General features: G+C 41.2%; 1 protein-coding gene across 4 annotated transcripts in view; it reads right to left on the bottom strand.

The window, feature by feature from the left end:
* Window positions 1–7,450: 7,450 nt before the first annotated feature.
* Window positions 7,451–23,394, bottom strand: part of TC2N (tandem C2 domains, nuclear) — a 46,854-nt gene continuing 30,910 nt past the window's right edge. For 3 of the 4 annotated variants that reach the window (XM_073349446.1, XM_073349447.1, XM_073349445.1), the window contains exons 6-12: window positions 22,304–22,379; window positions 20,520–20,620; window positions 19,137–19,253; window positions 15,606–15,797; window positions 13,468–13,582; window positions 12,780–12,979; window positions 7,451–9,700 (exon numbers count right to left, since the gene is read on the bottom strand). In XM_073349446.1, coding sequence (XP_073205547.1) covers window positions 9,590–9,700; window positions 12,780–12,979; window positions 13,468–13,582; window positions 15,606–15,797; window positions 19,137–19,253; window positions 20,520–20,620; window positions 22,304–22,379 — 912 coding nt within the window. In that variant the 3' untranslated portion in view covers window positions 7,451–9,589. The remainder of the gene's footprint in view (window positions 9,701–12,779; window positions 12,980–13,467; window positions 13,583–15,605; window positions 15,798–19,136; window positions 19,254–20,519; window positions 20,621–22,303; window positions 22,380–23,394) is intronic. The other variant, XM_073349448.1, reaches the window with a different exon arrangement.

Here is a 23,394-nt window from a genome sequence, read left to right on the forward strand (position 1 = left end):
TCTGGGCCTCAGCACAGTTCCTTTAATGCTCCCTTCTACTATGGCAACATGGGTCTTGGAAATCAAGCTACCATGCATTCCCATTATCAGTGGCAGGGAAAAAACATACCTGGTAGAGAGGGAGAGTTGCAGATACATAGGCTGTTATTGCAAGTCACTGCAGCTGCAACTTACAGGTGGGTTTGAGACTAACTCATTATGGACTCTAAAGTAGCATGCCATAGAAACCAGCTGCTCCTCAGCTCCCCAAACCTGTAAAGATATTGACCAAATGGTGGAAGTTAAGAGACGAGCAAGAGAAATGATCCAGGGACTGGAGCGTGATATATGAAGAAATGATTAAGAGAGAAATATGCATAGCTTGGTTACAAAATGATCAACAGAGAATGGGGGGCAGAAAGAAGAGGAACGTGTACAAGAGTCTACAAAAAGAAAAGGCGTACTTGTGGCACCTTAGAGACTAACCAATTTATTTGAGCATGAGCTTTCGTGAGCTACAGCAAGTGAGCTGTAGCTCACGAAAGCTCATGCTCAAATAAATTGGTTAGTCTCTAAGGTGCCACAAGTACTCCTTTTCTTTTTGCGAATACAGACTAACACAGCTGTTACTCTGAAAAGAGTCTTCAACTAATTTAAAGCAAGGAAAGTGATTACATAGCTCTAGCAGTAATGGACCTAACCCAAAGGCCAATGAAGTCAGTGGAAAGATCCCCATTGAATTCAATAGGCTTTAGAATCACCCTCTTAGGAAGACACTGGTGACAGTGAGATCTATTAGGACATGTAATATTCTCCCAGTGAAAAAGAGATGGAAGCACTATGACTTGTGTGTTTTAAACAAAAAAAATAGACAAGGTACTTGTCCATGGACTGTAGGGATCTAAGTCTGCACTGAAATGGAGATTGATAGATTTAACATGCCCATTGTCTGTAAAATTGTATATCTGATGTACATCTATAGAAATATGGTTGAAGACAGAAGCCCTTCTACAGACTTCTCTATGTAAAAAAATTATGGGAGACATGTTATTTTAGGAGATACATTATATTATAGTGATGCTGTGATACCTAAAATAGCCTTCGAGACCAATCCCACTTTCATTGAATGCGATGGAAGTTGTGTCAAGGATTTTGATGGGATATAGACTGGGATCTCACTGTAAGCTAGATAAAAGAATGTAAGCCATCAAAAGCAATGTTTGTAGAACATGGTGCTGCTCTTAGCAATGGTTTTTTCCCATGCACCAAGCATCAGATCACGTACAGGGTTGTATTTACATTGTGATGTAATTTTACACAGAAGCTGGAAAAACAAGAAAGGTGACTCAGCATAAATCATACTGGACAGGTTTTCTGGCTGCAAAACAAACTCATAACTCAGAGCTAAAGCTATGTGTGTCAGACAAATGTCAAGTTAAGCAGCATGTGTATTTATTTTAATGTTTAGAAATTACCTCGTTACATATACATGTCTTGCCAGCAAAGAAAGGAGCTGGTGTTATCAAATGGATTTTCCAGGACAGAAAATTACAAGCTATTATTTCCCTAAATATAAACACAATCAATTACCTAAGGAGTTGAGGGTTTTTTTAAATATATTATGACTTATAAGCTCAGTACAACATTCATCCATCTTTAAAATAAGAATCTTGCATTGTTTTCTCAAAGGAACACCATCAAATTGAAATCTAGAGAGTTAAATGCATTTTTATGGGCCTGGTCTAGAAGCAACTCTACATCTAGATCAACTAAAAGTTTATTTTAAACTGATTTAGTTAAACAGGTGCAACTTTATGTATGTACATTCTTAAGAGTCTGTTTAAACCTGGTGTATAGCCAGTGTTAAACTGAAAAGTGTGCCCAGGCAGGTGTCTGTGCCTGTTCAATTAGGTCTGTTTTCAAACTGATTTAAGTTGTACTGGTGCAACCTCTGAGTTAAGACAAGGCCATGCACTTGTAACCCACTGGTCAATGCACGATACAGATCTCCCTCTATGCTAATCCTCATAGGGAATAAGCTCATGTCTGGGAACCAAGCTACTGTGGGCCTCAGACCCTTTGGATGAACTTCCTTTGTCCAGAAGTAGTATGTGTGTGTAAACATGTCCCTGGGTGTGTAAACATGTCCCTATCTACCCAACCCACAGAAGATATGGGTCTGTTAGAGTGACAGCTACCAATCCCTGGCTCCTTATCTCTGTGAGTAAGGGCAATTTCCTGGACAAACCTTAGTGAAGTAAGTTAAACCATGTGGAATGAAATTTAAGTATTTTGGGAGCTGGTTGCATTACAAATGCAAATGTTCACTTACTATTGTGGGATATATGGAACTACTTTTGGAGGAAGACAGGATTAAGGCAATATTTGGGGTATTGTGAACTTCAAAACAAGACTATGTTGAACAACATAGCAGACAACTGACCTTTTGGGACAATGTGTGAAGTGGCATTCTTAGGAAATTCTGGGTTTCGTGGGGGAGGGATTGTAAACCCCCACTTGAACAGCCTTTGAAGGGGGAGACCTTTTGTCTGCTGAATATCTGTTACATAAGGATAGTTCAAAGACTCAAACTGGATTCTCCAAGGACCAACAGACAAAGAAAGGACTTCTGAATAAGTAGCCTGAGTTTAAGCTGACTCAGGGCCTTCTTTCTGATACGGCAGATGAACAGGACCTCTGGTCCACGGAGGGTTCCAATCCTTAGGGAAGGTTTGGAAGGACTTTGACCTTTGGAGGCCCTCATAAGACTGAGTTTTTCTTCTAAGCAAAAGGTGCGATTAACTTGAAATCACAGGAAAACCCTTGGGTGGGGTGTTGAAGAACTGCTCCTTCCAGAGCCCATGTTGGAGGGGGTTATCTCTGGTAAGCTTATTAGTATGCATGGAAGTTTTTACTGTTTTCAGTACATTTCCTCTGTAGTGCTTTTACCTTAATAAAAGAGGCTTGCATAGGAAATGATGTTTGGTACCTTATAACTGTAGCAATCACACTGTGTACCATCTCTGAGGAAAAAAGTGAAACGGGTCAGCTGAGGCAGACCCTCTTTAGCACAGTGAAGGCAGGGAACTGATCAGTCTGGAGATACTCCATTCAGGAGGGAGACACACAGGTCTCCACCCAAGAAAGGCAACAGCTGACACCTGAGAGCAGGTGCTCTTGCTTGGCTACAGAGAGGGACATTGTTGATAAGCTAAGCTGTGGAGGTCCCCAGGCCAAACCCTGGTGTGTCCTCGAAGATGCCCTGAAATTCTCTTCCCATTGTTTGTGGTTTTACAACTACATTTTGAAAAGTTTTTCTCTACCCCTTGTTGCTGTGAGAGAATCAAACTAACATATAGGAGAAATGGACTATTCAGGAGAAATGGTGAAAGTGATTATACACCACCTATTGCCAAATGCACAAAGTAAATTAACTGAAATAAAAGAGAAATATTTTCTCTAGCCTTTTCAGTGATAGCCAGCTTGGGCGTTACTTGTAACCAAAGTAGTTTTAAAAAATGTTCATATGCAAGAGTGATTTCTTTAGGTTGCCCCTTTAAGCAAAGCTCTTTGCTACATTTTCCCTTCTCCTCCATCTTTTTTGGATGGTCAGAAGTAGACATCAAGTGTACATGCGACTTCACTAACTGGTGTCAGAAGATTGCTCCTAAGGTGATGGCTATTTTTCCACTATTGCAGCTTTATGGGTGAAATCCTGGCCCTCATTGAAGTCTGTGGGTGATTTGCTATCAACTTCAGTGGGGTCATTGTCTCACACAAGTCTTGATAGCATGGCAGCTACCAGCTCTTCAAGAAAAGAAGCAGAATTTCTTACCGTAGGTGCTGGAACTAGCGGTGTGAGGGGTGCTGCCGCACTCCCAAAGTGGTTTCCATTATATACAGGGTTTTCAGTTTGGTTCAATGGCTCTCCGTACCCCTATTATAAAAATTGTTCCAGCACCCCCAGCTCTCACACGACAGGTAGTCACACTGCTCTCAGTAACTGATTCACCTTAACTTCTTTACAATATACAAGACAAGCTGAGGAAGAGGATCTATTAAAAAACACAAAACAAAAAAACCCCGCACATTAGGGATTAATTTCTTTTGCATATGATTTAGAGCATTCTCCTGCAAAGCAGTGCTTAATTTGTGCTGCAGCTATCCAGGGCCGAGACTGGGCTTGGCAGTTCATAACTCTGGTACCTCAGGGCTTGCTGCATCAGTTTTGAAAGTAAATTAAATTGCTTGAGCCTCAGCACCTCTTTCATTACAAATTGCTGCAAAGAGCCAAACTTTCAGGAGCTCAACGTATACATATATGAGAAGTTACCTGGGGTGTCAGCTGATCTCTTATTAACATTGCAATAACTTGTAAATGCTTTTGAGGCCTATGTGTGGATGAAGACAAAGGACAAACTCCTGCTTCGGCTGAAATCAATAGTAGTTTTATTGCTGATTTCATTGGGAGGAAATTCAGGATCTAGGTCAGGCCCAGAGGCACCAAAATTTTGCTCAACTCCGCTAGTGTACGTCAAGCCTTTCTACGCAGATATTTCCTTGTGGTCCTGACTCCACACCCTCAGTCTCTGATCTCCGATCCCCATGCTGCCTCCCTAAGCAGACTTCCCATCTAGTCTACATTGCTGATGGAGTCCTTGATCAGCCACCTCCCAGTTGATTCATGGTTTATCATGGGTTAGCTGCTACTGCATCTGCTCCAAGGACCTTGAATGAATCCCCCCTGGCTGAGAACTGAGTTATTGGCATTTTATAATACCACAGTTTGTTGCCTTTTTTGTTTTAAACAGGAAGCACTCAAAAAACATTTCCACTTCAGGGTGTTATGTCCCCTGGGTAAAATACTTCTTCCCTATCCAGTCAGCACCACACACTTCTCCCATTCCCAACAATAAAAATCTACTCCATACTTTCAAATGCATCAGTTCTTCCCTACCCCAATCCTCTGTCCCAGTACCTTCCAACCCACTGTATTCTTTCCCCTTCCCAGCACCTCATGGAAGCTCCTGTAGGTAACTCCCTTACCTGGTAGCTGTTCTTTGAGACCCTCAGCAGTGTTGTCAGGTGGGTCATCCTGCAGTCTCTGGCTTGTGTTGGGTGAGCAGCTTTCTTACCTGGTTGCATCTGGATCATCACTCAAGTGGTGGGTGATTGCGGGGGGGAAAGAGATGAGAAGATTCTTGAGGTTACACTCCCAATTCAACTAATCTATTTTACACAAAAAAAGCAAGCAAGGGAGAGAGAGAGGGAGGAAGAAAATATATTTCACCCCTTTCTCCTCCTTCTCCCCCATTTTCCTGCTGCAGAGGAATCCTATAGCTCTCAATTTCTTTCAAATCTCATCATGTTGCATTGCTTATATATTCTGCATTGCTTATATATTCTAGGCTACCTTGGCAATGAAGAGAGATCCAGATCTAATTTTAAATGAGAGATCTTTCTTTTCAGAACCCAAACGAGTAGTCCTTTAACATAGGACTCATGTGATGCCCCTCCAGTTTGTCGGTGGAAAAAAATACTGAAGCTGGAAAATATTAATTGCTGTATGTGGTTAATGGGATTTTCTTTCTAGATGGTAGAAAACCTTGTCATCTAATTTCTCTCTCTCACACACACACACACTTCTACCCCCACAAACCTCCTTCTGAACATTATTGTTTCAAGAGACTTGCAGAGAGTCCTCTTTACCCTATAAAGTAGTGTTATATTGTGCTACAAAAGGGAGTCCAATAATTGTTTTTACACCCTATCCTTTTGTGCTTGAAGCTTAGACTGGACAGTCCTACAACAGATCAAGAAAGCCGAAAAAGGCATGTGTAACATTGCTAAATTTTCCTACTTTCCATGTACGAAGAACAGAACAAAGCACCACTGAAAGGAAATGTATAAAGCAGTTGACAGCACAGGGAAGCTTCATCTAGAAACAGGTTGAGGACTGATTGTCAGTGTCAGGGCTTCTGAGTGCCTATAACTGCCATAGAGTTCAGTTAGGGCTGTGGGTGCTCAACTGCTCTTAAATATATATTTAAAAAAAAATCAGACCCACAGAAACCTTTTGCCCCCCCCCCCCCTTTTTTAAAAGGTAGTCTTAGATCTTCATTCTGTAGTTAAGAAGCTCATCTATGCTAAGGGTCTGGAAGCAGTTGAGGACGTAGTCAAGAAATTGTGTTGGGAAGGGGTAGAGAGATGGTGTTTCCATGCATTTTAGTTAGTTTCTGAGTCTTACCAAATCAGTTCCACATAGATGATGCTGTAAAACCCCTACTCCATGATGGTTAAGTGACTTCACAGAAGTAATGTTCCTTAAGGTCAACAGTGGAGTTCACTGCTCTGTTCATCTTCCTAGCTGCTAAAAATGTTATGCGACTGTTACACAATAGTACGAAGAGCCTTAAGTACAGCTCTTGAAAGCTCTGGGTCATTTTGTGAGGGCCAAGGGGATCAGTACATTCTACATAGACACTTATGCTACTGCTTTGATAGCTGAGCAGCTGCTCAAAAATGCAGAGACCACACACAACTGCAGTTGTAATATAAATACACCTTTTTTAATTAAAAACAACCCCTCACAAATTACCAAGCTGAAAGGAGTTTTGTAGAGAAAAATGTAGGAATTGTACTGGAGTATGAAGGGCTAAGTAAGCATTAGAGAAACCAACAACAACAAAAATCAGATGTAAACACACTGTTTATTACTTATGTATATAGAATAAATGTTAACGTAAAGGTATATACTAAAATGTCAACATAGCAAGAAGGGAACATGACCAGTTATGTTTTAAACAAGGCTCAGTGTCTGAAGTAATTTTATTATAAAGTCTTCTCTAAAGAGGAGTGTTTAAATTGTGGCTTCCAAAATGTTGGAACATTCCTTGCCCTTCTCCTTCCCTCCCCCAGTAGTAGTGCTGACCAGGCCTGCGCAAAGCAACAGATACTCAGCTTACAATACTTTTGTTATCATGAAAGGAGATACATCGGACATATTAAAATAGAGAGATTACAGAAAGAGCAGCGAAGGCTAGATTCTGTTCTCACTGAAGTCAGCAGGTCAAATTGATCAGACATAAATCAGTACTATAACCTAGGATGAGTTTGGCCCCATGAGAATTTTGCCACTGACATCAGTGGGAGCAGGATTCAACCTTTGCCTCTGAGGATCCAGGGCTAAAATATTAAAAACCTGGTTTTAGTTGTTTTCTGGAGCTGGTGAAAAAAGTGGAAATACACACACACACACACAAATCTTCGCATTCTCCCCACGTTTGTTTTTTGCTCAAATGTCATTGAAAATTTGCTGAAATTTGAAAAGTTTCAGCCAACAATATAGCTGGTCAAAAAACTGGAAAGACATTCATGAAAATCCTTCCCTGCATCAAACTGTAAACAAATATTACAGGACTGTATCTACAAGGTGTGTGTTCTTCCATTAAATTATTTTTTCTGGCCCTCAGCTGTTCCTTCTCACAGCCTCTCTCTCCTCTAAGAAGAGCATATTCCAAAAACATTCTCATTCAAATCCAAATATGCAAACCCATCGTGTGTGAGTGGATTTGAAGTTAACCAATAAGGTAACTTCATTTTGTCTATCTTTTTAGAGTACGCAGACAGTGTCTGTGCACTCTGTATAGGTAGCGAATAAGGAACTGGTAAGGGATGAGTGATCGTGTAAATACTTATTTACAGATTTATTTCTTAACAATCCAATAGTTGCAGGTGCGCAAAAAGGTTTGTGGGTTTTAGATGTCTGTATATTATACATGCAGCTTATTTATCAAATTAAAGCCCAGAGTGAAAATTCTTCTTCATAAACAGCTATGTGAAGATATGGAATGAAAAGAAGCTAGATTTAACTATTGTGTGGCCACGGTGGCACCACAAAAAATCATTGGTGCCATTTGTACCGAAGATGTACCTCAGATTGTTACTCTTCCGATTCTTAGAGCTGTATTAAAATTTACTCTCACTTTCGGCCTACCGCTTAAATAAAACTTGAGTCCTACGGTGTGCTGTGTTCTAATGAACATTTTATAAGCACTTCTAGATCAGTAAATATTTGCCTGTTCCACAGTACAGGTTAGTCTGGCTTTCAAAAAATGTAAGTAAACACTACAACATCATTGATTAGACAGGAAGTGGTTTATGTTATAAAAAATACAAATGGAGAAATTTATCCACAAATACTGGCCCCAATCCCAGGCCTTGCTCTGGCCACTTTTCACCATTTCACCAGCACAAAGCAGCCCTAAAGCAAACAGATCCAGCCCCTGCAGTACCTCACCTGCATAGGGAGATCTTTGGGTGGCACAGAGTAGCCATAGTAACTCTTACAGCACTATTCCACTCCCTGTGTCAGAATAGCAGGGGCAGCTGGGAGGAAGGAGGGTCCATGCCCCACCGCTATCCCTGGTTGTTTTAATGGCCCTTTGTGGCTGCTGCCAGCTGGCACAGGGTAGAGTAGTCTTTGAGCTCTGACTGCTGCGTGGGGTGACCCCAGGATCCCCGTGTGTTCCCCACTCCTTAGCTGTGCTAAGTGCTCCAAGGACGCAGCTGAGGCTCTACCCCATGAAGTTTGCTCATTTGTAGAGATGTTCATTTCATTCTGTTCAAAGGAAGTCAACACTCATGTGACCCCTTGATTTTAATGAAGGGGCCCCACTAATGTCAACGTGAGCCTGCCCAACTAAAGGTCTCACATGTAGACCCATAACAGAGAACAATGGGGAAAAATCAGAATCAAGTTTCTGCTTTCAGAGACTGGATACCAACATTGTTACAGACTGCAAGGAAAAAAAAAATGTTTGTTGCCTCTTTTACTTAAAAAAGTAGAAAAATGTGGCCTAAAAGGGGTTTGTTCATTTTTTAAATTCTGCTGCTTTTGTGTTGTTTTTAAAATACCAGTAATATCAGGTCTTCATTTCCCTGATTTTGTGAAAGTCTCAGGAGGATGGGAACATTCTCAAGCCTTAATGGAAGTGTTGTGATGTTGCATCTTTTCTACTGTTTAATCAGGAGTTACTGACAAAAAGTTTCACTTGCTTGATATCAAAAATATAATCCTGCCAGTTCTCCAGTCATCTATCGACACTTCCAGGGAAGATGAGAACTGGGTTTCTATTGTTACTAAAAAGTTCAGAGGAATCCTTTTGGGAAAAGCCCAAAGCAAAACCAAAACTACACACAAACCCCCTTTCCAGCCTTCTATAAAGAAGTTTAAAATGCACGAGGGCATGAGCTCAATTCCACACACTCCCTTTTAAAATATGCTTTAAATGTACATGAGCACTATATTATAGAATCCTTCTTGGAAAAACTACAGCAACAACTGTTCACTTCTCAAGGTGGTGTTTTACTTCAGCATACAGTTTCACTAATTCCCACTTGTTATCATACCAGTATTTTGCCAGCAGTACTCTGTGAAAGCTCTGATCCCTTTTCCTTTTGGCTTTTTCCAGTTAACAATATGTGATGCAAGCCCAGACTCCATTCGAGTAGGCAGTATTTTCCCTTTTCTTATCTGTATTAGTTCATTTTAAGAGTGCAGGAGTTTCTTGTAGCAAGTCCATATCAGTACTGAATTCATCTGACATCTTCAGGATGGATTTATGTTATGCCATTTAATGACAACCTTTTCGGGGTTTGTGATTGTATCTCTCCACTGATCTGCAGCTTCACTATTACTGCTATTAGAGCTTAGCCAGACCTGTGGTAAGAAAAGAACAAACAACACACCACAGCTGAGTTGTCATACAGATCACATTACTGGCAGCCTCAGCCAACCCCCTCAACATTGCTGATAATATGCTTGCTTTCATTATATGCATGCACAATAACTCGTCAGAAGCAGAGTATAATAAAAATCTGTCATAGTTAGTATGGTCTGGCCCTGGGAGCACAGGGTGTTAAAATACTGAGTTCAATTTCTGCCTCGGACAGTGACTAGGAGTTTGGTGGACTCATCATAGGCAACAACATACATATCTCCACTTTGCATCATGCAGCCAGTTGAGCATCATTTGCCATCTCCGAGTTCCATGGCTGCTGCAAGTCAACACTCAGGGGAAGTCTCAGAACCCATTAGGACTGGGAATGGCTCTACAGAACTTGCACAATACATTTACATTCACAATTAAAAAACAGATATGGCCTAACTGTGCACTCCATTGAACTCAATGGATTTCTTGCCCAAATGACCAGGTGGGTGAGGTAATCTCTTTTATGGGACCAACTTCTGGTGGTGAAAGACTAAGAGACAAGCTTTCAAGCTACACAGAGCTCTTCTTCAGATCTTGGAAAGAAACTCAACGAGTCTCAACTAAAGGCAAGGTGGAACAGATTGTTTAGCATAAGTGGTTAACACACAATCTAAAAGACCATTCCAGGTGAAGTGGCCAAAACAACACATGAAGGAATGTGCCCATACCATGTATAATCACGAGAGAAAAATCAGTTTGTCAGCAGTGTTCAAGTAATAGACAGCAGATACAAAATGAAGTGCAGAGCAAAGGAGGAAGTTTCTGTCTAATCATCTCTCTCCCACATACCACCCCCCTTCCATTAACAAAAGTTATTGGGATAAACAGAACTCTATCAATATTTATGAAGGCTTTTCCTTCTTTTCTCTGTGCTTCAGAGGACTATCTTTCTAATACAAATCCCAATGATTAAAATGTGATTTTTTTGGTCAAAATACACTATGCATGCCCAATGTTGGCTCTCAGGGTAGTCAGTGGGAATTTTGCCAGGCAGAGGACTGAAGGATTGGATCCCTTGTATACATAAGATCACTAAATAAACTCCTTTATGCATTAAAATGGTCATGCTTATGATCAAAGACATACCTACAAACAGCACAGTCTAAGCTTTAAGTTGTCTTCTAAGAATGTCATCCAATTAAATATCACAGTCTCTTAAAGAATGAAATTTCTGGACGTGGCTATATTCTTCTTTTTCCAGCTCTGCAGCCAAGTGCTCGCAGTACATTTTTCCTATGGCCATGTTTTGAGTCTGCCTGTTTCAGCCTAAACAAGCCTTTCCAAATCAGCTCTAAAGAGCAGAGGTAGTGCACTTCCCCCCCTCCCCTCAAAAATAAGATTTATTATTAAAAGCACAAATCAAGATGAAGTGACGAAGCTTGATAACTGCAGCATCATGCACATGTTATTATTTAACCCAAATTAAAATAGCTAGAAAGCACATGCCTATTTTTTTCCTTTTGTAATATAGTTTTACTAACAGGATCACAATGAGATCCAGTACACATGTGGAATGTTGCTCTGTCCAGCATGGGGAAGCTCACCTTACAATCACTCATGCTAGAATAGGACTTCCATAGCACTTACAGCTCTTCAGTAACTGTGCACGTTTAAAATGTCATAAGCCGAAGGTATACTGATACAATGGTAAGTTACATGTTTACTGTGATTAAGAGCATAGGACCTCAGTGGGATGTGAACATTATAAAGGTGGCGAGGCTCTCAAAAAAACCCAGACATTTTGGGGTTCTAAAATTTAGGTGCATGTGTTATTTAATGGCTCTCAGAGAGACAACTACCACTACCTAGCATTGAGGGCTCTGGAACAGATCAGACAGCACTGATAGTGGGTTATCAAGACTGACCTGTGATCCACGAGAGAAAGAAAGGAGGACAGAAGAGACAGGAAGTTGGGAGGGGAGATTTTAAAAAGCCAAACTAAAAACTCTTAGTTACTAAAATAATTGTGGCCACACGGTACCTTCAGGAAGGTGCAATGGAAACCACCAACTTTACCATAAAGAAAATATTGCATTCCCCTCAAGCATTTTATTTAACAGAAAAACAAATATCATTACGAGGTTCAAGATAACAACAGAACTGTGATTAGGTCTTGTGTACTCAGAACTGAGCTAGTTTCAACATCCATTGCAATAGATTCCTGAGTTTCCTGCTTCCCTTTCAGGGACTTGAAAGGGAAGCAAAGGTAACATTTAATGTTTAATAGTAGGGGACGAGAGGGAAGGCAGTCATTTAAGCTCTTGACATTTCCTTCTCTGCATACTTGCGTAAGCACTGCAAGCTGATACACCCTCTTTTTCTAGAGGCTATTCAGAGCCGCAGTGCTCCTGTGAATGCCGGATTTGCTTTACTTTAGAAAGTCTAAGCTATTGTCTACTCTACCAACCTTACAGTCGCACAGCTATGCTGCTGTAAGGTCTCCCATGTAGATGCTCTATGCCAGTGGGAGAGAGCTCTCCCATGAACATAATTAAACCACCCTAAACAAGCGACGGTAGCTATGTTGGTAGGAGAGCGTCTCCAGCCGACATAGCGCTGACCACACCAGCCCCTTTGTCAGTGAAACTTTTGTGGGTTAGGAGGGCCCCCACACCAACAAAAGAGGTAGTGTAGACAAAGCCTTAGTCGGTTAGGTATTCAGCAAGGAGGAGTTTATCTGTATGTATGTGAGTGAGAGAGAAAGAGGTATTTCACATGGTGGGACTCTGGGGGAAGAAAAATCAATGAGCCCAATCCTGTGAGGTACAAAGTGTCTTCTGAGGGGCAATGAGCACCCTCAACTACAACTGCATGGGCACTGTAGGAGCACAGCACCACTCAGGAAATGCTCAGGAAATGTAGGACAGGGCCCAAAGCTGCTACTGGCTGTTTAATCTCTGAATGTCGACCATTTTGTTCAATACATAATTTAGCTAAGCAGTGATCCTGTCAAGTAAATTTTTAACCTCTAGATTTCATGCTAGTTACCGGGGGTGGGGGAGTGGGGGGCAGAGAATAAAAACCAACCTGTCCCAGGAAGTGTTTTCTTCTCACTGAGGTCCTGCTGTAGAGTTTGATGAGAAAATTAATTCCTTGTTCATTCGGGCTAACTGGAAAAGTCATTGTTTCTCCCCACTTCACTCGTCCATTGGTGGGTTTCAATAGACGCGTCTTTTTCTTATAAATCAATCCTTCTGTACTAAACATTGAAACCTTCACAATGAAATCTAGGATAAAGGAAAAATGTGAGACACACAAAGCGGTTAGTCCACTAAAACCTGACAAGATCCAAGTGTGTAGTTTATAGTCTAATAATTACCTAAAAGCTGGGCCAAATGTGTTCATATTTACTTAACCATCGCAAGAACCATACAATAGCTTTCATTAAAATCACACATGCCTAATATATTCAACAACATTGAACTGATTAACACAGCATCCAAATGGCAAGGGCAGGCTAATGCTCTTGCATGTCCGAAATAATATTAGGACAAAAGAAAAACCCCAAACACACAAACACAGCATCAAATCAAACAACAAATTTAATCTAGTTTGACATCTATGGAAACGAATCTTGGCAATGGAAATCTACTGTGCTATGTAGTATTAGCTCGAGGTTTGTGTGGAATGCTATGAATTGCCAAGTCATTCAAGCAGTACTCTACCTGTTACAAATGCTTCTAGACAGGAGGTATGAGACAGCTGATGTACTTACTTAAAGAGAGCGGTGTGGATGAGCTTGGGAGGCTTTGGGCTTCAAGAATCTGTAACTGAATCCTGTTGTTTATTGCTTGAAAACAGGTTCCTATTTGAAGTTCTGCATTGCATACCTATAAAAAGAAGAATGTTGCTTTAATATCTGGATTAAGTTGCATATAAACTCATAAGTAAATGCATGTGTTTTATGTGGATATTGAAATAGAAACCAGATTTATTCCACCAGCACCCAAAACATTCTTTGGTGACCCTTTCCTCATGCATTTCTGTATACTGAGGTATAGACAGAAAAATATCACTTTATTCCATAAATACCCTGACACTTACCCAATGTGTTTATGGATGACCAGAGGCTTTGGGGTTTTACTATGTAGAATTTATTTCTTCCATGAACAAACAGTGTAAATGTAATAAGATCTCGGAGTTTAACGAACACTACACAAATGAAATGCTCAGGACAAACTTTAAGACTTGTTGGAGTATCTTAGGAAGCTCTATAAAAATAATGCTTATGATTATACATTATTTGCAGCATCTCTCCCTATTTTGAATTATTAGGCTGGAACTTCATGAACACAATTTGGAAGCTGCTACAGAATTCCTCCTGAAATACAAACCTCAGGAGTTGGCTCTTTGTGGGGCTGCTTGTGTTTAAGAGTTCATCTGACTCCTACTACTAATTTTTTAATGCTCTCTGATGTCACTCACACACAGAAGATTATCGAGTCATGTGAAGAATGAGGAGCATTTATGGTTATTCAATAATGATATCTACACAGGGCAAGTACCATTTACATTGGAACATTGCAGATTTATTCAGATGCAGTTTGCTTCCAAATTCATTAATTCAAATTTGATTTATAGAAAACATTAGCATCTGGGCACATTTTCACGTCAAACATATTTAGGGGGGAAAATCCCACAATGAAAATTAAGATGATCCTGCTGTTATGACACAGAGTTCTGTAAGAACTGCCATACTGTGGGTTTCAGAGTAGCACCATGTTAGTCTGTATCTGCAAAAAGAACAGGCATACTTGTGGCACCTTAGAGACTAACAAATTTATTTGAGCATAAGCTTTCGTGGGCTACAGCCCACCTCATCAGATGCGCAGAATGGAACATATAGTAAGAATACATATATTTTATACACACACACACACACCATGAAAAGGTTTGAATAGAGACTGGGAATAGCTGGGTCATTACACATTGAATCTATTTCCCCATGTTAAGTATCCTCACACCTTCTTGTCAACTGTCTAACTGGGCCATCTTGACCATCACTACAAAAGTTTTTTTCTCCTGCTGATAATAGCTCATCTTAATTAGCCTCTTACTCCACCTTTTCATGGTGTGTGTGTGTGTGTGTTCACATATATTCTTGCTATACGTTCCATTCTATGCATCCAATGAAATGGGCTCTAGCCCACAAAAGCTTATAATAAATAAATGTGTTAGTCTCCAAGGTGCCACAAGTACTCCCATACTGTGGGTGTGACACTGCACTGGGCTTGGGAATAACAAGTAAACAAACCCTTTATTGCATTTCTCAAAAGATCGCTTTACTGTAGTTTCTGATTTAGTTGGTCCTATAAATTAACCCAGGTTTTATTATTCTTTCCTGTAACACTTAACAACCACCTGCTGTTTATTGCTAAGTTAACTGCCTGAATTATTCTATTCAAGCTGCATGGTCTGGAGCAAACACATTTACATGGTAAAAATATCAATAAAGAGCAAGTAATGCTACTTAGTACTTTTAATCCATAAGAATTCAGGCCCTGTCTACTTTGTGTGAACAATAAAGATCCGAGGGATGAGAATTTGTCATTGGTCAAAAATTTCCCCAGTTGCCACAGTGTGTGTTGTTCTGTGTAACACCTGGTTGCAGCCCTTCACCTCAGAAGCAGCTGAGTTTCAGGAGCTTAGTTATAAAAAGCGTACAGTTGTAAAGTCTTTTGGAATGAAATACAAAGTGAAGGAAGATATTAATTATAACACTCATATTTCTAGAATTAGCCTTATACTTGTGATTTTACTTTTCTTCCCATTAATTTTCAGCTCTCTTTCTAGTGTATGTGATAACACTAGCTACCATGGTATATGGTGTGTAACTGGTGATCAGTCACTTACTGAAACTTTGGAAGCAGGCATTATATCCAGCCAATGATCCGATTCCTGTGAATTGAGCTCTCGTAGTGGCAGGGCACACTCTCCAATTGTTTTCTTCCGAGGAGTCTGAGTTTGGATTTTAAACACTAGTCTTACAGTCTGCAGAATTTGCAATTTGATAGTAAACACAAAGGTTTCCATGAATTCAATGTTCTAGAAGAAAGGACACATATGTAATAGAACAGTACAATCAAAACAATAAAGAGCCCTATACAGCATGAAACCCAGGAAAAAAAAATTCTGAGTCCTACAAAAGGTGTAATTGGAGATATTCTTAGGCTGTGTCTTTATTACCTAAAGAGGTGTTCTTTTATAGCTAGATAACTAACATGGACTACCTATCTTGTGTAAAATCCTAATGGAGACAACGCTCTGGATTTTTTACTGCAGTGTAACTAGGCAAGGTCAACTGCACATGAGAGACCAATCGTGTGATACACTGCAGTAAAAACTACATGCACCAAGTCTCACTGTAAAATTCTAGGAGACAATTAAAACTCCTTGGTTATCTCATCATAAAAAACACACCTTTTTTGGCAGTGAAGACAGAGCCTTACAAAGTTCTCAGTGAGGACATTCTCTGCCTGGTGCTGATTGGCTGTTTGCGCTAATCCCTCCCACCCCATCTCTCTCATTCTTTTCACTTCAGCCTCACTCAACCTGCCCTCCACACTCCCCTCTCTGCCCCACCTGTCTTTACCATCTCCGATGACTTTCTATATAGCTAATGCCCTCCTTACCAAGCTCCCAAAAGGAATTCAACAACAAAAGCAAACAAACAAAGACATTGTGGCACCAACATGGATGTTTACAAACCATTCCTCTGCTTGTATGTTACACTTCTGACTCCTTCCAGGTGTCTGACCTCTCTTTTAGACTATGAATCCTTCAGGACAGGGACTACCTACTACTCTGCCTATCCAGTGCCCAGCACAGTGGGGTCCCATTCTCAGTTGGCCTCTAGATGGTACCACAACATATCATTATGCTCTCACCGAAGTCAGTAGGAGTTTGAGGATTGGCTTCCACAAAGTAGGCCCCTAACTTTAGGTTTTCTAACCCCTTTGCACAAGCAAGGTGAGAGAAAGACAGGCCTAAATTCATGTAACCCTAAAAGAGAAAAGGAACCCTCCTGACAGGTTGAAGTGGACCCTCGGTCATTAATCAGCCAGTAGGACCCCCACACTTGAGAAATGCAGAGTAAAATTTAAGGCACCAAATGATACAGTCCCCAATTCATATTTGTACAAAGAAGCAGGGAGAAGGGAACTCAGAAAAAGGGTTAAATTGCACATTTCTCCAGAAGGGTTGGGATGATCTAGATGTGTTGGGTAACATTTCAAACTATGCCACTTTCTCCCTTCATGCCCAATTTTAATAATCAAATGTCACCAAAGATAGTCATGGTGAGAGAGGCAACCTTTTGAGCTTACACAGAGCTCTTCTTCAGGTCTGGGGAAAGTTCTCAGAGTGTCACAGCTACATATAAGGTGGACCAGATTGTTTAACATAAGTAGTTAATACATATTTCAAGGGACCATTCCAGGTGAAGTAGCCCGTTTAAGGCACCAAATGATACAGTCCCCAATTCAAGGCACCAAATGATAACACTTCCAATCATAAGGGAAAAAGGAAGGGGGTGGGAAAGAACCTGGCTTAGGGGGAGTTGCTAGTGGATTATAAATTGTTGTAATAAACCCTAAATCCAGTGTCTCTGTTCAGTTCATGATTTTTAGTGTCTAGCAGAGTTATGAATTTAAGTTCCATGGCTTGTCTTTTGAAAGTGGCGTGCAGGTTTCCTTTGAGCTTGTCTCTCTCACCAACAGAAGTTGGTCCAATAAAATACTCCTGGGAGAATTCTGTGCCAAACAATTAAAAATTCTGCTCACAATATTTTAAAATTCTGCACATTTCATTTCTCAAACTAATGCAAAATAATCACGCCGGTTTCAATCATTTTGGTAATTTATTTAAAACTACAATACAATGGATGGAGAATGGGAGGAAATCTCCAACCCCCCTTTGCCTACTAGTAATGTAGCTAGGTTTGACCCTTTACTTCTAAGCATTAGTCAACAAATATATGCAGCCACATGCTCAGTGTTACTTCACAGGCAACTGAAGAGCAAGTGAGGGCTAGGAAATGAAACAATTTATATGGGCTAGTGACCATCTCCAGAAAGGTCAGCAGCAAACAGTTCATGGAGCACATTTTGATAGGAAATTTTTTCAGTACAAAAATTTAGACCAATTCTAATCACTAAAGCACCATAAGCATTTATAAGGCTACACTATCCTTTACAATAAGGCTCCTTTACACTACTCTGGCAATGTAAAGGAGCCTTAAAACTTTTACATCTGTTTTATACTCTGGGGGGAAATTCACTAAGACAGGCTGCTACATTCTGCTCTGCCTGAGGGGATAGAGCCTGCCCCATGCCCACGTCCCCCACGCCTACCCCTCCCCTCAGAGTGTGCTGCAATAGCAAGTGAGAGGGACAGAATGTCTTGTCTGTCTCTCTCTCTCTCTCACACACACACACACACACACACACCTGCCTGCTCTGCCTCCCCTGGTTGTGGTTTACGTCTCTACTGGCTGCTCTGGGCGCCTGAACCGATGTGCCTGCACTGCCGGGGAAGGGTGCATGACTACTGTTGTGTCTGCTCTTTCCTTTCCCGTCAGGGGTCATTTTTCTGCGTGGAAACAAAGAAATCTGCAGATAACATGAATTCTGCTTGTGTGCAGTGGCACAGAATTCTCCCAGGAGTAAATAAAAGCTATTACCTCACCCACCTTCTCTCTCTAATATCCTAGGACTGATACAACTATGACAACACTGCCTACAAAGATAATCATGTCTTGCCCCTTCGCTTCCCCCCCACCCAATACTAGTTCATATTTTCCAAAGTGTACTGTTAATTGTCACACTTCGGGCCAAATTCTTGTTCTTTGTACAGAGGCAGAGTTAACAGGTTTGCACAGGGACCTGTGCAGAGATAGGGGTGAACTGAAACCTCCACTTTGCTCCCCAAGCCAGAGCCAACATGAGGAGAATCATGAGAGCCATGTACACACTCCAAGGTAGTGTCTTAGCTAGTGGATATATGTAACAACTACACCCATTGGCCACGTGCCTACACTTCTCCTGACCTCTCTTCTGAACTGCTGCAGAGAAAGGCACTGCAGATTAGTGTTCTATGGTTTAGTCCCCTGTCACTCGAACTCCATCTCCACATTCGGAGCAGGAACAGGACCACAACAATTCTGCTGTTTTTCAGCATTTTCTACATCTGCAAAATGCGGGTGGATGAAGAAGAGGAATGATGAGAGAAACAAGATTTTCCCCTTTTTAACCTCTTAGAAGCCTATAATGATAATGTCCTGACACTAAACAATTCTTATGGAAAACATGGTGCAAAGAAACAGGATCAAAATAATTTACATTTGCTGGGAAAAAAAAATATTGATGTTTTTCTGCCACCACTTACATTGGAACCTTCTTTGGCTGAAGATTTGAACTGCACTGGCTTAGGCAGCATCAGAATTCCTTTGACAGAAATATAAGGATTTTCTCCACAACTAGAAGGCCAGCTCAGATCTTTGCACTACAGCATTGAAAACAAAGTCACTTTAGACAGCAAAAGCCCCTTGCTTTAGGCTAACACAGAAGCACACATTCTTGTTTACTGTATGGCGTAAGGAAAAAGCTTCAGGATATATTTTTAAGGTAAATCAGAGCAAGTGTGATGTCCATGTTGCTTTAGAGTTTAATTTTTGAAGTATTTGATAATCAATTTCTGCAGCAAGGTAGAATAGCTATCCAGGAAACTTTAGTGAATTAATGATATGACATTACAATAGTAATCAGTCAGGAAAATGCCCTTAAGGCAGTGTGTATTGTTCCATGCAAAGTTGCAGGGTCCCTGGCTATTCAAAATTCCACTACCACAACATCATTCACAGTTCATGGAATTGTATAAACACTTGCTGCACATGCAAATAGAAAAGCCACAAGAAGTTACATCCCATAATTTACCGGTGTTGTAGTTTTGCCACTGAAGTATTGGCAGAATTAAACATTGCTTCACTGCATCTTATTTCAAGAGCAAAGCAATCACATAGGGCCTGATTCTGCCACTCTTGCACACTACCTTACTCCACAAGCAGTCATACTATCCAGAATGACAAACCATGGCTAAGGCTACGTTTTAGATACAGGGATTTTTAGTAAAAGTCATGGGACAGGTCATGGGCAGTAAACAAAAATTCATGGCCCATGATCTGTCCATGACTTGTTATATACCTCTGACTAAATCTTGGGGGGTGGGGACAGGGATGCCATGGGTGCTCGGGATGGGGGCAGCCCATAGCCCGGGACCCCCTGCTGGTGCTGGGGTGGGGTAGACAGTCTCTCTACCCGGCTCCTTGCAGCTCCTCAGAAGCGGCAACGTGTCCCTCCCTCAGCTCCTAGCTCTGTGCCCTGCTCCCACCCCAAGCGCTGGCTCAGCAGCTCCCATTGGCTGGGAACTGGAGTCACACCAGCCACTGCAGAAGTCACGGATGTCTGGGAAAGTCATGGAATCTGACTTCCATGACCTCCGTGACAAACTCACGGCCTTAACCATGGCAGAAAGAAATCCATTAGTGATTAAAACATTAAGAATCCAGGAGGAGATGACATCTTGAAAGAAGCAAGGAAAGGTGTATCACATTTAGGTCAAACTGAGGGTATATTTTGATACTTCAGTTCTGAGATAGTTTTACAGAAGCAAAAGAGTCCAATCTAGCTGGGAGAACTGATGCCACAGATTACTAAGTACAATAAAGTCTCCATTTGAGTCAGTTATACAAGCCCAGCAATATTCTCTTACATGCAAGATTGTGATCCAGATCTGTTCTGCAGAAGGAATATAACACAGTTTCACATTCATTCTTCCAAAGTCTCGTTCGTCACCTGATAACGTAATGGTATCTGGGGAAAAAGCCAACCAGTCTTTTTAAAAGCCTTGCAGTATCTTCCAGCCCATTCTGAAAAGCAGGGATGCTGTTCAGTTTTGTGACCCGCATATTTTAAAACTCTCAAACTGAGTTTGAAATATCTCAGCACAGATTTTAAGGCCAGGAGGGACCAACAGATCTTCAATTTGACCCCTTGTATATTACAGGGCATTAAATGTCACCCATTTGCCCTGTATTCAGCCTAATAATGTATATTTGATTAAAACATATCCTCCAGAAATACAACTAGTATTGATTTGAAGCCATCAAGAGACAGAGACTCCACCACTTATCTTGGTAGTCTGTTCCAGTGGTTAATCATCTTCACTGTTAATTCTGTGCCTTATTTCGAATTTGAATTGGTCTGGCTTCTGCTTTCAGCCATTTGTTCTTGTTATGCCTTTTTCTGCTCGACTAAAGAGACATTTACTAGCTGGTATTTTCTCCCCATGAATGTACTTTATACATAAAGGCTAAGATTTTGTCTCACATATTTTTAGTGAAAAAGTCATGGACAGGTCACGGGTAATAAGGACAAATTCATGGGAGCCCATGACCTGTTGGTGACTTTTACTAAAAATATCTGCGAAAAAATGGGGAGGGAGAAGGTTCCTGCACCCATCGCTACTGAGGCTCCCCACTGCCTGTGGTGGCCAGGGAGCTGCAGGGGAGTCACCCCAGCTGACAGCTCCAGCCTTACCACCCCAAGACTGCAGTCATGGAGGTCTCTGGAAGTAACGGATTCTGTGACTTCTGCAACCTCTGACAAAATTGCAGCCTTACTTATACACTGTAATTAAGTCACCTCTCAATCTTTTACATAAACTAAACAAATTGGGCTCTCAGTATCTTACTACAAAGGCATTTTCTCCAATCCTCAAATAATTTCTGTGGCTCTTTTCTGCACCCTCTCCAGGTTTTCACCATCCTTTTTAAAAATGTTTACACTAGAACTGTATAGAGTATTCCACTATCAGTTTCAACAATAATAGTGGTATTGGATTGCGAGTTTCTCCATTAGAAGAGGAGGAGAAAGGACCAGAGCTATTACCATGATACTTCCCTTTCCCCCTGCCCTCAACAGAGTTGACTAATATCCTAATTAACCGGCGAGTTAACTCAGGGTGGGATTTTCCAGAGCACTAAAACTTGTGCTCCTGTCGGTAGATCTATACTGTAGATCACAGGGTGCGACTACAGCTTGAGCTGACATATCCGAGTTAGCTTTAATCTAGCTAGCTCAGATCCTGGAGCAGTGAAGCTGTGGCAACACATGCTTCAGCAGGGGCTGTACAAGCACGCCTGGACCTCTGGGTGATTACTCACAGGGCTAGCCCATGCTGAAGCTTGTGCTGCCACAGCTTTGCCAATTTAGCTAGCTTTAATCACACACAGTGCAATTACAGCATCTCCATACCTTGGATCACTAAGGTGCTCTTAAAAATCCCATGTTCAATCTCTTTCAATAGGAAAGTTGCAGATGGAGGACTGAGTAAAGTAGGCATCTTACACTTCAAGTTACAAACTACCCACCAATTGTTTTGCTCCTCGATACCACTCCATAAAAATCACTGTCTGCAGTAATACAGTAATATTTTAGATATCACTGTGTAAAGGAAACTATTCCATTGCTGGTTACAAAACAAACAATTATTACCCAGGCTCCTGTTACTGCCTTGCGAATCCTTCTTCGAGGAGGTACTACTGGGTACACTGGAGACTGAATCATATCTCTGCAAAGAAAATGCCTCTTTAGTGGTGAGTGTGACAAAGAGCCCAGCAAGTTCTGATCATAAAAGATGGGACACTGTGATAACTGGGAGGATGTAAATTGAAGTTCTCTCATTCGTTACTAACCCCTTGAAGCTGGTAGTGCGGAATTCCTTGGCGGTGGGATTTAAACATAAAATGCATTCACAGTTGGCATTGATTTTTTTCCCCTACTGATGCATGAAGGTTTTTTCCCCATTCGCATAAATGGAAATTAGTAACATCTTTATTTCCTGCTGCACCAATGGAAAACTAACTCCTTACATCACCCCATTGTCCAGTTTTATACTTGTGCAAGACAGGGAACCACAGCTGCTTATACTTAGAATCATAGAATATCAGGGTTGGAAGGGACCTCAGGAGGTGATCTAGTCCAACCCCCTGCTCAAAGCAGGACCAATCCCCAACTAAATCCCAGCCTGACCTTAAAAACCTCTAAGGAAGGAGAATCCACCACCTCCCTATGTAACGCATTCCAGTGCTTCACCACCCTCCTAGCGAAAAGGTTTTTCATAATATCCAACCTAAATCTCCCCTACTGCAACTTGAGACCATTGCTTCTTGTTCTGTCATCTGCCACCACTGAGAACAGCCTAGATTTATCTCTTTGGAACCCCATTTAAGGTAGTTGAAAGCCGCTCTCAAACCCCCCCTCATTCTTCTCTTCTGCAGAAGAAATAATTCCAGTTCCCTCAGCTTCTCCTCAAATCATGTGCTCCAGCCCCCTAATCATTTTTGTTGCCCTCCGCTGGACTTTCTAATTTTTCCACATCCTTCTTGTAGCGTGGGGCCCAAAACTGGACACAGTACTCCAGATGAGGCCTCACCAATGCCGAATAGAGGGGAATGATCATATCCCTCGATCTGCAGGCAATGCTCCTACTTATACAGGCCAAAATGCTGTTTGCCTTCTTGGCAACAAGGGCACGCCGTTGACTCATATCCAGCTTCTCGTCTGATAACCAACTGACTCAAGTT

This window comes from Lepidochelys kempii, chromosome 6 (genome assembly GCF_965140265.1).
Source record: "Lepidochelys kempii isolate rLepKem1 chromosome 6, rLepKem1.hap2, whole genome shotgun sequence".
NCBI classification, from domain to species: Eukaryota; Metazoa; Chordata; order Testudines; family Cheloniidae; genus Lepidochelys; species Lepidochelys kempii.